The sequence below is a fragment of the Protomyctophum bolini genome, assembly GCF_963924005.1.
Source record: "Protomyctophum bolini genome assembly, chromosome: 22".
Taxonomy (NCBI): domain Eukaryota; kingdom Metazoa; phylum Chordata; class Actinopteri; order Myctophiformes; family Myctophidae; genus Protomyctophum; species Protomyctophum bolini.
Genome location: NC_137883.1, coordinates 23,174,352 through 23,189,500, shown reverse-complemented (window position 1 = coordinate 23,189,500; position 15,149 = coordinate 23,174,352). Strand labels below are relative to the sequence as shown.

At 43.2% G+C, this 15,149-nt stretch overlaps 1 protein-coding gene across 1 annotated transcript in view; it reads right to left on the bottom strand.

Annotated features, from left to right (window-relative positions):
* The window catches only part of LOC308309827 (electrogenic sodium bicarbonate cotransporter 1-like), a 79,835-nt gene that overhangs the window by 25,164 nt on the left and 39,522 nt on the right, over positions 1-15,149 (bottom strand). The window contains 6 exon segments of the mRNA XM_080755744.1: positions 2,637-2,811; positions 3,406-3,525; positions 4,114-4,268; positions 5,366-5,453; positions 5,949-6,106; positions 11,615-11,691. Coding sequence (XP_080611870.1) covers positions 2,637-2,811; positions 3,406-3,525; positions 4,114-4,268; positions 5,366-5,453; positions 5,949-6,106; positions 11,615-11,691 — 773 coding nt within the window.

The window sequence follows — 15,149 nt, the reverse complement described above, 5'->3', positions numbered from 1 at the left end:
GAGTGCAGTGCGACCCCACTGATCCAATGTATCCTATAAATAGAAATCATCTAGATGCATAATAAGCTTGTTGCTTAGCAGAAATGGAAATTTTAAAATAAAAATGTAAATATTTTAAAATATATTTTCGTGAGCGGCAATGTCAGCTTCCTTACTCTGGATTTTGTGGGGTTGTAGTTCCAGACTCTATACATACACTAGCATTTGTAGTTCCAGGCTCTATAAATACAGTACACTAGCATTTGTAGTTCCAGACTCTATACATACACTAGCATTTGTAGTTCCAGGCTCTATACATAACAGTACACTAGCATTTGTAGTTCCAGACTCTATACATACACTAGCATTTGTAGTTCCAGACTCTATACATACAGTACACTAGCATTTGTAGTTCCAGAATCTATACATATACACTAGCATTCGGAGATTGTGGAATAGTTTCTGGCTATGAGAGACTAGATAAGCCCTGAAAGGACCTCCAAATGTAGGCATTTAGCAGACGCTCTTAATCCAGAGTGACACAAAGGGGTAATGCATCATAACTAGTAAACCAAGAACTGGACCGGTGCTACACCAGAATGTTACGTGTGGTACTGAACATCAGCCAGGACGAGCACACCACCAACAAGCGTCTGTACGGGGCATTACCAAGTGTATCAGAGAACATAGCAGTAAGGAGGATGAGACTATAGCATGGCCACTGTACGGGGCATTACCAAGTGTAACAGAGAAGATAGCAGTAAGGAGGATGAGACTATAGCATGGCCACTGTACGGGGCATTACCAAGTGTATCAGAGAACATAGCAGTAAGGAGGATGAGACTATAGCATGGCCACTGCTACCGACACCAAGAACTGGACAAAAAGCTTGTACTGTGGGAACCAACACACGTGCATCGATGGAGAGGACGTCCCACACCTATACCTACGTGGACGTACTAAAGAAAGATGCTGGTGCAGAAAGCACAAATGAGCTGGCCAGATGTATGGAGAACCGAGACGACTGGAGACGCCGATGGAGGGCTGGTCTGAGGACGACGTAGAGAGAGAGAGACGAACCTATCATCATCAACTGTAAAATATCCATACATTGAAACTACTGGTATCCTCCTACTGCGCACAACATGCCATATCTTCTAAATTACATAGTTTAGCCTTTGCACACGGAGGACCTTTTAAGCCTTACGTTATACTTACCAAGACAAAAATCTGACAATGTGCCATGATGAAATTGATGCTGAAATAACACAGGCTAACAAGCATGTCCGCACTCGCATCGCATCGGAAGTCAAACAATGGGTTCGATTTCAAGTTTACACAGGCCCATTTGTTCCTCATTAAAATGTAGACTTGGTTTGGGGGTTTACTTGGCCACATTTACTTATTAACCAACAGTACTGATTTGTAGTGCTGTACTTCTATGCCCGTTTGCCTACGCAAGGCAACACATTACGAGAGTGATACTCTCCAGCTTTGACCTCTCATTAAACCACAGCAAGATTTCACCATTAATTAAACGAATGAAAACAACTGCATCTGCTGCATAGTGATGAGATGCGTTTACACCTGCATTTGCATCCCTCGACCTTGCATGTCCAAAACGTTTCTTCTTTTCACCCAAAAAGACCTGAGGCCGAGGCTACAAATAAATTTAAATAAATTAAAATATCTGAGCGTCTAAATGGGCTATTTTCACGACTTTTGTGTGACACTCTTGTATAATGATAAATTAATTTACAAAAAGACAGTACAAAGTTCAAATATGGAAATACGTGGTTTCTGCCCAAAGGCCTCGATGAGGACATGACATTAGTGACTGGTTCAGGTTACTACATACTGTATGCGTTTGTCCTTTCAAATATAAAACCATTCCAGCAATTGAAACAGGCCTATAGTATAGTACATAAAGTTGTTTTGACGTTTTAAACTTGTATTATACGTAGATTGTTTTGTATTATTGATAACACAATGGGTGGCGTGTGTCACAGCAACACTTGACTGCACATAGACAAATAAACCTCTTGAAGCTTGAATAATTATGTGACACCTCTCCAACTTCATAACTATCTTCATAAAGAATACCTCTAATTGTATGTTTTCCAGTGAAAAGAACAACATCACTGTTGCCAGGGCTGGGTCTGGCTCAGGCTTTAGAAGCACCTATAACAACAAAGCTTCAATGTCAAAGAGAAATCCTTTGTTTTTGTCAACTACTGTACATCACCAGTGTGGATGAGCTTTGTTTTACATACAGATCAACCATCTGTCCCCATGGGTGCAGATCATTGTTTTTACTAGACAACATTACTGAAGCAACACTACATTCCAAAATGATACGTACATTTCAACAATCTACAATCTACCTATAGTTTGTGGAGGTATAACAGGGAAACGATCAAAATAACACTTATTTTTGTGTAGCCTAATGCAGCTTAACAATAATGTAACTCTTGAGTGTGTAAAATGATTTTACACCATCAAGGGCTAAAGATCTAAGAGTTAAGATCTAAGAGTTAGAGATCTAATAAGGGTCCATATGGTTACCAACTCTCCATCATTTATCTGGGGACCACTTGGACCACTGGAAAATCACTGCTGCAAGTGGTTCAATATCAGTCTAAACTGAAGAGTCTCACCTGCATGTTTTCCGTGGCGTCTCCTAGAAGGCCACCGAACGTGATGGCGTTGGTGACGGTGCCAAGGTAGATGAACAGGATGGCCGACAGAGACTGGATGTGCAGACCATCGGTGAAGTCACTGACGAAGAACGGCAGCTTCCTCTTGATGTCCAGGACGAGGCCTCCACAAAACCTTCAGCAGCACACAATCACAGACATTACCTCTCATGGTAAATACTAGGGATGTCCCGATACACTTCTTTCGTTTCCGATCCAATCCCGATACCACAATTTCTGTGATAGCCGATACAGATACCAGAGAATAATATTCATAATACAAAAAGAAAAAATGTCTTATTTTGAAGTCCACCGACCGGGAATAGTGTTTATAGCCATCTAGCTATATATCTCTTGTTGTGTTTATACCAGACCTCTCCTCACTCAAATGTACACTTGCAGTTTGGGCAACTCGAAAGCAAACTCCAGATGCCCCAACATTTTATTCACCTGTCAACCCCTTACCCCTGTGTCAGATCGGTGGTTAGACTGGCATATTTGCCAATACCGATATGACCAAATAAGGGCCGATCCGATACTTTTCCGATACCAATACAGTATCGGGACATCTCTAGTAAATACCGTAGCTTGCGCAGGGACGGATTTGGGGAGCTTACTACTGGATTACTACTTCCGTTTTCCCTGCTTGCTGATGTTAGCGTTAGCTCACGCCATCTTTCTCGAGAAAGGTTTATATTTCAATCAGGAAGGAGGAGGAAGTGATTCTTACCGCCTGGTGAACTGAAGCTCCTCCCCCACCGCGTGACCTCCCCCTCCCCCCTGCCCCCCGTCGTGGTGGGCGTCGCCGTTCATCTGAGGAGGCTCCGACCCGGCATACATGTGCTGTTTCCTGAAAAACACAAACACAGACACAAACCCATTTAGACCCGAGGACGATTTTTTTAATTATTTTTGAGGAAAATATGTTGTTCCAGGGACAAAGATTCCAGAAGCAAAGATTTGAGTTAAAAACGTTCGCTCTGAAAGAATACATATTCAAAGATTTGCGCCACATTCATGCGCCACACAGATCTACAAGCTCGTAGCGCTGCACTCGGTGCCACGCTATGAGCTTGTAGATCTGCTATTTTTCAATAGCTAAAAAGTATAATGTGTTAAAAAAACACCAAAAGGGGTTTCCGCCCAGAACGGGTTAGGTGGCAAAAAGTCAAACATAGTTTCAAGTGACACGAGTTACAGTATACAGTCACGTTAGTTATCGTGACACGAGTTACAGTATACAGTCACGTTAGTTATCGTGACACGAGTTACAGTATACAGTCACGTTAGTTATCGTGACACGAGTTACAGTATACAGTCACGTTAGTTATCGTGACACGAGTTACAGTATACAGTCACGTTAGTTATCGTGACACGAGTTACAGTATACAGTGACGTTAGTTATCGTGACACGGGGACTGTCCAGATGGTCCGGTACCTCTTGTCAGAGGACGGGAGGGTCTTGGGCGGCTCTATCCTGATGTCAGGGTCCCACTCCCCCGGAGGAAGGACGATCACCTCGTCCAGGAACTCCTCGATGCCCGCCAGGAGGTCCTCCTTATCTTTGGCTTTGTACGCAATGTCATGGAACACCTGTATACGACGCACACAGAACCACGCCGTGCCGTTATTACAATGTCATGGAACACCTGTATACGACGCACACAGAACCACGCCGTGCCGTTATTACAATGTCATGGAACACCTGTATACGACGCACACAGAACCACGCCGTGCCGTTATTACAATGTCATGGAACACCTGTATACGACGCACACAGAACCACGCCGTGCCGTTATTACAATGTCATGGAACACCTGTACGACGCACACAGAACCACGCGGTGCCGTTATTACAGACGGAAATTAAAAAATTAAAAAACGCGTTAAAAATAAGAATACTGAAGTATCTTAAGTGGTTGAAGCTCTCTTCAATGTCACATGACATTCTATCTACACCCTGCAGTGGACTCACGCAATTGTCTCATTATTAACAAAACACATATACAGCATTGTAACAAAACGTTAATTAACGTTACAATTTATATTTCTGTTTGGCTTCGTAATCACAAGTTGCACAGGGTAGTTATGACAAATAACATTTAATCGAAAATGTTCTTTCCAAAAAAATTCGACAACCTTACAACATTTTTCAACATTGACACTTGAGTATTACTGACGAAAAACAGTTTAAGTCCAAATGGTATTCTGACCCCTCCACGGAAAGGCCTCGTTGTCCTGACCCCTTATTCATAATTTATACATCATCATCATACTATAATTCTGACAATGTCTGTCTGAATGAGTCTGTGTGTCAGAAACACTTCCGTAGCTCCTCACTGCCTGCACCGATCGCTCCCACTTTTCACACAGGCATTGACTAATAATAATATGGAGGTCTTAACGAAGCCCTTTTTCCTATTTAACAAATTATAAAAGAATAATGAATTTATTAGTGAATTAAAAATGCGAAAACGCATCCAGGGTGCAGTACCCCCCTGCGGCCACAGGGCGCAGTACCCCCCACGGCCACAAGGCGGCAAGTATTTCACAACGGGTAAGGGCTAGTTATGGATAATTAGTGTGGACTTAAACAGTTTTTCGTCTGTAGTACTCAATTATGCAAAAAGAAAATGCTATTATCTAAAAAAAATAGTGTCATGTACTGTACTGTAATGTACTGTACTGTACCTCATCCGACATCAGGGTGGCCATCGCTCGTCCAATCTCATGATAGGACTTGGCTTTACCTTTTGGTCCCAGCAGTATAAACAGAAATCTACAACAAAAATAAAGGGGAAAAGAAACGCATAAGAATTAACCCCAACTTCAGGGATATTTTTATCAGCTGATGAATCACATCAATTTGTCACTTCAGTTGACCACATATCGTTGCTGCTGGATGGAACACCGTGGGCAAAATGGCCAATCTACAAGCTCACAAGGTGTCGCATCGCAACGCATTGTGAGCTTGTAGATCGGCTATTTCGGCTGCTTTTGTGTGACACTGTAGTATGAGTAAGTAGTAGGGCATTTGTTGATGCAAAAGGTTGAATTATGGAGGTTTTGGCAACGATATTCACATGGCAGCCAACAGCAATGAATATGCGATCTGCATGCTCACACTCGCAGCACATGCAACAAACGGTGAGCTTGTAGATCGGCTATTTTTGCTACTTTTACGTAGATTTGCCTGCCAGTGTGAATGGGGCCATGTGTTCTTGGTGTGTATTAATTGATCAACAACTAGTGTTAACGAGGAGTGGTTTTTCACCTGGTGGGCACAGGGACCTCAGTCAGAGCTCCCAGCATGACGGCCTGGTGGAGACGGACGAACGCCACGAACGGAGTCTCCAGGAAGTCCACCTCTCCCACCAGCACGTTGGAGGCCTCCGCGTCGCGGGGCAACTTCTTCATGAACTTGTTCTTCAGCTTTATGGCGACACAGAAACAGTGTTGACATACATTTTCAAAAACCCCTGGCGGTCCCCCAGGGACCTCTTTGAGAACCACGTCTGCTATAGTGCACTGTACTGTAAGCGCCAACCTGTACCAACAACCTGTATGATCAACGAGGCCTGACACTGTAAATAGTACAGTAAAAGGATATATAATAAACTTAAAAATGGTAAAAGACTGAATATACTGACGATTTCGTCAACAAATAACTAGACAAAAATGTTAGGAAGGGACTAGTGGACAAGATATTCAGTATAAGTAATTTTACACTTTGTTGCATGTCATTACGACAGCGTCAAGGCCCGCCAAAATACATTTAATTCGACGAAATCAACTGTAGATTTTGTCGACTAAAATCTCATGATATTTAGTCGACTAAAACTAGACTAACACTAAAACATTCCAGGTGACTAAAATGTGACTGAAACTAAATTAAAACTATCCAAGAGACTATGACTAAAACTGAAATTTGCTGCCAAAAACAACACTGCAGTAAACAGTGACACACACACACACACACACACACACACACACACACACACACACACACACACACACACACACACACACACACACACACACACACACACACACACACACACACACACACACACACACACACACACACACACACACACACACACACACACAGTGTAGCCGATACCAGGGTTCGTAGAGATGGTTAACTAAGGCCTTGGAGGTGCATCAAAGGCCAGGTCATTTTGACAAATATCCAACGTCATCATTATCTATTAGCGTCAGGGTAATTCCTGTGTTTTCCATTAACTCAACGACCAAACGAATGAACGGCCTGCCCGATGAGGAATACCTGCGTGCCTCGCGATGCCTTATCTTTGCACGGTATGTCTGTGGGCCAAAAGCAGCTCATTAAATACACCTACTGTACTAATGAGCTAGTGCTGATCAGAGCCTCAGAGTACATCTACAGAGATATTAAACCTGCATGGGTGGATGAGACCAACCCACAGAATATAGAGAAGGGAGTTTGATGACTCCTGCTGAAGTTTAAAGGGACACTTCATCCCTTTTGCAACCACCAGATCTTATTTTAATGATGTTTGGGAGACAAGAAACACTTTCCTTTTTTAGATATTTCACTATTTCAAAGTGTCCATGATGTCATGGACACTGGGCTCACTTCCTTCTCTGGACTACAATTCCCATAATGCTTTGGTCCACTGCTCCTCCTTATGGATAGGGAGAGGGCAAACATGTAGTCCATGGACACTTGGAAATACTGAAATACATATTACCCACATAAAAACCCCAGGAAAGTCTCCCAAACGTCTGGTTGCAAAAGGGGTGAACCAGTTCACAGTTCTTCAATATTATCTTCGTAAAAAGGGTCTTCTGTCTGTTAGAAAAGTACTGTATTTGAAGGCCATAGTAAAAGATAGTTATTCTCCCGTCTTTCCACAAGATGACAGAAAATGCTCAATAGTGGGCTCAATAAGAACCCGGCTCGATAAGCCTGATCCATGAGGTGCTCGTTATCAATACAAACTAACGAGCTCCATGCCTAGTTAAGAGAGGGTGATCCACACATTTATCTCCTCGAGGCTTGATTAACTGCCTGTGTGACGTCGACCAGTCAGAGGCTTGATTAAATGTCTGTGTAGACGTCGACCAGTCAGAGGCTTGATTAAATGCCTGTGTGACGTCGACCAGTCAGAGGCTTGATTAAATGCCTGTGTGACGTCGACCAGTCAGAGGCTTGATTAAATGCCTGTGTAGACGTCGACCAGTCAGAGGCTTGATTAAATGCCTGTGTAGACGTCGACCAGTCAGAGGCTTGATTAACTGCCTGTGTGACGTCGACCAGTCAGAGGCTTGATTAAATGCCTGTGTAGACGTCGACCAGTCAGAGGCTTGATTAAATGCCTGTGTAGACGTCGACCAGTCAGAGGCTTGATTAACTGCCTGTGTGACGTCGACCAGTCAGAGGCTTGATTAACTGCCTGTGTGACGTCGACCAGTCAGAGGCTTGATTAACTGCCTGTGTGACGTCGACCAGTCAGAGGCTTGATTAACTGCCTGTGTGACGTCGACCAGTCAGAGGCTTGATTAAATGCCTGTGTGACGTCGACCAGTCAGAGGCTTGATTAAATGTCTGTGTGACGTCGACCAGTCAGAGGCTTGATTAAATGTCTGTGTAGACGTCGACCAGTCAGAGGCTTGATTAAATGCCTGTGTAGACGTCGACCAGTCAGAGGCTTGATTAACTGCCTGTGTGACGTCGACCAGTCAGAGGCTTGATTAACTGCCTGTGTGACGTCGACCAGTCAGAGGCTTGATTAACTGCCTGTGTGACGTCGACCAGTCAGAGGCTTGATTAACTGCCTGTGTGACGTCGACCAGTCAGAGGCTTGATTAAATGCCTGTGTGACGTCGACCAGTCAGAGGCTTGATTAAATGTCTGTGTGACGTCGACCAGTCAGAGGCTTGATTAAATGTCTGTGTAAACGTCGACCAGTCAGAGGCTTGATTAAATGCCTGTGTAGACGTCGACCAGTCAGAGGCTTGATTAACTGCCTGTGTGACGTCGACCAGTCAGAGGCTTGATTAAATGCCTGTGTAGACGTCGACCAGTCAGAGGCTTGATTAAATGCCTGTGTGACGTCGACCAGTCAGAGGCTTGATTAAATGTCTGTGTGACGTCGACCAGTCAGAGGCTTGATTAAATGCCTGTGTGACGTCGACCAGTCAGAGGCTTGATTAAATGTCTGTGTGACGTCGACCAGTCAGAGGCTTGATTAAATGTCTGTGTGACGTCGACCAGTCAGAGGCTTGATTAAATGCCTGTGTGACGTCGACCAGTCAGAGGCTTGATTAAATGTCTGTGTGACGTCGACCAGTCAGAGGCTTGATTAAATGCCTGTGTGACGTCGACCAGTCAGAGGCTTGATTAAATGTCTGTGTAGACGTCGACCAGTCAGAGGCTTGATTAACTGCCTGTGTGTAGACGTCGACCAGTCAGAGCGTAGCGTAGGCGCCTGCAGAATGCTGCCATGCTCGCCTCCTCACTGGCAAGAGGGAAAAAAGGACCATTGACCCTTCAGTTCCTAGTAATTACAGACTCTTATCCAAACGTCCTTTTCTCTCCAACATTTTAGAGAAGTAAGCCTTGCCACACGGCCTATAAGGCAGGAGTCTATCTCCTATGTCTGTACACAGCCTACAAGGCCAGGAGTCTATCTCCTGTGTCTGTACACAGCCTATAAGGCCAGGAGTCTATCTCCTGTGTCTGTACACAGCCTATAAGGCCAGGAGTCTATCTCCTGTGTTCGTACACAGCCTATAAGGCCAGGAGACACTCCTGTGTCTGTAGGGGCGAAGCGGCTTGAAGTACAGTACATCCCTGAAGCACAGCTTCCCACTCTGGGGAGTTGTTCCCTTTCTGTTGCTCCTGGACTGAAGCACAGCTTCTGACACAATAGAATAGAACAGTGGTTCCCAAAGTGGGGTCAGGGGATCCCCAGCTAAATGATAGTTAGGAACCAAATGGACCCTAATGGGTCTGTAACTCTGAGAGTGTACAACTGGAATCAAATGTACTCTCTCAAGAGTTAAATTAACATTGATTTTACAATATAAATAGGGGTCAAAGAGATAGAAATGCCATTAAGTGGGGGTTCCGTAGACTAATGCATGTCAAACTGAGGGTCCTTGAAATTAAACAGTTTGAGAATCACTGCTAGAGCCTTCTCTCATGGGGGTCCTTGGTCCTTGGTGGTTTGCGGTGTAATTAGTGTCAATTTGGGGGTTCCTTCTTTGACATGAAAAAGTTTAGGAACCACTGGAATGGAACACCGTTTGTCCGTTTCCCAAACAGTGTGTCAGGAGTCAGGAGGACCCATGTTTGGGTCGCAGGCCAATTCTTAAATGGTTCAGGAGTAAATATCCCTTTTTAAAAACCTTAAACTAAATTGTGTTAATTCATCAATTAAAAGCAATTTAAACATTTATTGAATACAAAAAAAAATAGTTTCCATAAATAAATAAATGTTTAATAAGTGGTGAAAATAGCAGATCGACAAGATCGCGACATGCTTGTATATCTGCTATTTTCACCAGTTTGGGTATTGGGCAAATTTTTAAAGTGAAAAAGTAAAACTCATGTAGACTCATTAGTAGACTCAAGAGATGGGTGGGTCTAGCTGGGAGTGCCTTTAGACCGGTCTGCTTCCTACTTGTCATAATTTAGGAGTGTTACTGTGGCTGTCAACGATCATGTGTCCTTGTCTGCTCCGTTGACATTGTGGTGCGCCCCAGGGTTCAATCCTTGGTTCCCTTTTCTTCTCCCTGCACACATGCCCCTCCTCGTGTGTTTTAATTATAGTCGTTTTAAGTGCGTCTCTTACCACTGCTATGTGGATGATAGACCTTCTCTGTTAAACCTAAATGACTGCACTATGAAGCTCTCCTCCCTGCAAGAATGTTCAACACCTCAAGGATGGGAACGTCACCAAAGGAACCACATTTTGTACACTGCCAGAGTTAAATGAACACTGAGGACTTTACAGTCTAGACTGGGGTCCCCGGAACCCACATCTAGAATTCACAACTATCTTTAGGTGTTCTCCGACGGGTGGCTGGCATCTCCCTTAGAGTTAGGGTGAGAAGTTCAGTCACACGGGAGAGACTCGGAGTAGAGCCGCTGCTCCTTCGCCTGGAAAGGAGCCATGCTTAGGTGGTTCGGGGCATCTGGTTAAGATGCCTCTCGGGCGCCTAACTATAGGGTAGGGAGGTCCTCGATGGACAGTCCGGGGCAGACCAAGGTACAGATGGAGGGACTACACTACATCGACTCACTGGCCTTGGAACGTCTCAGGATCCCCCAGGAGGAAGTCAGTAATGTTGCTCTGGAGAGGGAAGTCTGGAGCTCTCTGGTGGAGCTGTTGCCCCAAAGCATTCCGGGGGAAATAAAGCATTCCGGTAGCCTACCTTATTCTTTGCCTCCTATTCAGTCTCCCTCTCTCCTGCTCTCCTGTCTCTATTCATCCTGAAATCCTCTAGCTGTTCAATTGCTTATTTGATCAAGTAGCCTATTATGCACAGCTGCCAACGATATCCTCATTATCTTGATATCCCGGCCTCTGCACGTCAACTTCATTCGAATGTCCCATGATGTAATGTTGTAGGACAGGACACTCACTGTCGCTCAATGTTCACTCACGTATTGACTTGCAGCCTATACACAATTATAAAAGACAGGGAAAATATGAATTGTCCTACTAAAACCGAACCATAGCGCTATAGCGGCTATGGTTTAGTTCACTCCCGTTTCGTCAACTGATTGTACATTGTCCACATTGAACTGGGGGTTCTTGAAAGAAAAGGTAGAGAATCACCAAACTACATACAGCATGAATAGTGGCTATAAACATCCACACAAGAGAGTCGGTCATTGAGTTGGATTCATTGTAAACGCACAGATATACTTGAAGCCATAAATCTTACCTGATCCTTCTCTGCTTTGTCTGAGAAGTCACTCAGGCTGGTGGAGGTGAGGTTTCGATGGGCGGTGGTGGGGCTACCTGTAGAGGAAGGAAAAGGACACTTGAACCCCAGCATCCCTATTCTGTTTTTTTTACTAAGTCTAGAGCAACGTCGGGACCCATTTGTGAGTTGCGGACACATTTTTATGGGTCCCTTTATTTTTGGTTTCTTACATTTTGTATTTAACTATTGTCTGTAGGAGAAAACTTTCGCACACCTAGAAATCAGGCGTATGCACAGGTACGTAGGCCAGTGGACATCAATGAAAGCAATAGAATACACCCGCACACTGCACATGAGTATTTTCTTATTTAATGAAGCAACGTTTCGGTCCCTCCGGACCTTTCTCAGGCATCAAAGGAAGGTCCGGAGGGACCGAAACGTTGCTTCATTAAATAAGAAAATACTCATGGGTGTATTCTATTGCTTTCAAATATTATCATTTCAAAACATTTTCAAGAAAAAATGTTTTCCTTGTCAGTAATTTCATGAAGAAATCAAAGAAAAATATAAATAAGAAATTCCATAAATTAGAAAAAGCACACGTTTAGGAAGTAGTGAAAATAGCCGATCTACAAGCTTGTAGATCTGGTATTTTCGCTAGTTTGGGTCCCGGGGACACTTTCTCGTTTGGGTCACAAGCTAAATAGTTTGGGAACCACTGCCCTAGAGGGTTCAAGTGGTTTGGGAACCACTGCCCTAGAGGGTTCAAGTGGTTTGGGAACCACTGCCCTAGAGGGTTCAAGTGGTTTGGGAACCACTGCCCTAGAGGGTTCAAGTGGTTTGGGAACCACTGCCCTAGAGGGTTCAAGTGGTTAAAGAGTTCAACGGAAGAGCTCTGACCTCGTCGTTGCTTTTGGAAGATACTGAATAAAGAGACAGAAATACCAGAAAAGACAAGAGACCCTAATTCTTCCCAGGAGAAGTGATGAAGAGAAACAGAAATATTTGAGGGACAGTTGCAAAGCAAATAGTTTAACACTGATGTAAGATTTGATGTAAGACCTTCTTTAATTCTGCAGTTATCAGCCTAATGAAACCGTTTGAATCACAACATCGTTAGATGGAGAGTTTAAATGAGTTAAAAACTGAAGCTCCCATTCCAACATTCTAAATATCAATAACAGAAAGATAGCCGTAATTTATGAACAATAACCAGACCGTTGCCCGGCTGTAGAGCGCAGAGTCGGTAACGATAAAGTTGGAGATCCATGCCCCACCCCGGCTACGCAATACCCATTGTACCCGCATCAGAGTACCCGTTCCACCCATCTGTCTGTGTCCCTTTTATGCCCATATACAGTACAGTATGGAGGTGTCTGTATATCCGTCTCTGTGTCCCTTTATTCCTACTGTATATGGAGTTCTGTGTCAGCCATGCCCAAATATGAAGTGTGTCGCCTAATCTCAATGTGACGTCATGGAATCTACAGGTGAGGTCCTGCACTGGCAGAGCCTGACCTGGGACTTTTGTGTTCTCGAGTTATGTGGATTACAGATTTACAGATGTACTGTACACAGACATACAGTACAGTACAGAGATGTGGTGCATTTCTACAGATATCTGCCCTGCTTTATTCAGGGGATATCACTGAAAACTCTCCTTATGGGGAATTTCTTAGTCCGTCTGTAATAATATTCATAACAATAACACTGTAACAAAATGTTTATAGGCCTATTCCCAATAATTCTGGGAGGATTTCTTTTAGTTTTTGTTTTTTTATCCGATTGTAAAATAAGTGGTCACGTTTGAGTGGAACCCACTGCACTGTCTGGACATCCAAAAGCAGCTTATGATGGAATTTAATCTTTGCTTTTTTTATTGTTAATGTGCTATTTTATTGTGGGCAGGCTTAAAAGTCTTAACAAGACCTGTCTTCAACGGGAGAGCATCTGTGGCATTTTAGATTGTACTGTGCCAGCTCACTTTGTGCCACACTGGGAACTTGTACATCTGCCAATGATACCCAATATATATAATTTAGAATTATGAACAGTGTGCAGAACTACTGATTTAGAAGGAATTTGTAGAATCGATCTCAGGTCTTAATGTGTAAGAAAAATAGGAGTGTCGTTGCTCGTTGACAAATGTTCCACTATATTCTGGACAATAATGCAATTACTCCATAGATAAAGACAACTTTCTAGAACAGGGGTAGGCAACCTTAGGCACCAGTGCCAACATTGGCAGAAAGGAGGGTGATCACTGGCACACTGGCAAGTGTGTGAGAGAGTATTTTTGATTTTAAATAAACTATTTAAAAAAATGCAGTCAAATAAATTAAGTCCATCTCATTTGTGTGTAAATTACATCCTGCATTCTACATTCATTAAAACTGAACTCTGTTATTGCCCTGAGTCTAATGATCATTATAACAACGTGAAAGAAAATCTTTAAAAAGAAGGAAAAACTTTTAAATTGTGGACAAGCGAAATATGTTGGAATTTTTCACGTGGTGTCATTAAAATTAATTAATGTTGATATGACGATCTAGAAAATAAAAACATGGCACTAAAAACATGGCACAAAAAAGGTTGCAGACCCCTGCTCTAGAACAGTAGGTACATATACAGTACTGTACACTAATACTGAGGATTTTTGGTTCAAGGATTCATCTTGTTCAAACATGTCCTACATTCTATTGTTCTGGTTCCTCAGACATTGTAGCAGAACAAAATATGTTTTACTCTCATGTACTGTACCCGTACACAAGAAACGAACAATAAAGAAACGTTGTAACCGTGTAAAATTGTCAGTGTTAATAAGATCTAACGAAATGGACCTGTTGTAAGGTCATCGGGGTACGGCATGTAAACTTTCTGTTTAGTTTGCTGTAACCACAAAGTACAGAGGTGCATTTTAATTGTATCTTTTATTTTTGCTGAAGTTTACAGTCGTGTCAACAACAGTAATTATTAAAGGCTTTTGAGGCCATTATTCTCAACAATATTCTATTTTTGTTTATTGACTGTGGGTTAGAGATATACTGTACTGTGGGCACATGTAATGGGAGACATCCTCGTACATCTTCTGTGATGATCTCATGCTAAAGGATGTCAGGTACGGTTTCCTTTCCGCACTAAGTGTTTCTGCAGGTTTAGGCAAGTTCCATTTAAATGCCACTCAGCATCCCTATTCTGCGATGCTAGGGCTCACAACGCTACGCTATGAGCCCCGTAGCTCAGCTATTCCCAGAGGAGGGATTTGGTGTGCAGAAATGATTAATTCACAAAATAACAATAGCTGTCGTTTACGGATTTGAACTATAAGCAGGGTTTAAGTGGTTAAGACCAATCTTGTTTTACCCACCTGTGATATTTGAAACATGAATTTATTTTCCTTTCAGGGTTTCTTCAGAAACCCTGCTACTGTATGTCCTGTTAACCTCGCCCACCAGGCTTTCCACGACCTCGGAGGAAAGCCTGTTCTGTTTCATTTCGGTATATGATCCGCTCGGGAGCGGATGATATCGTTACGTCATGTTGTAGTGTTGTT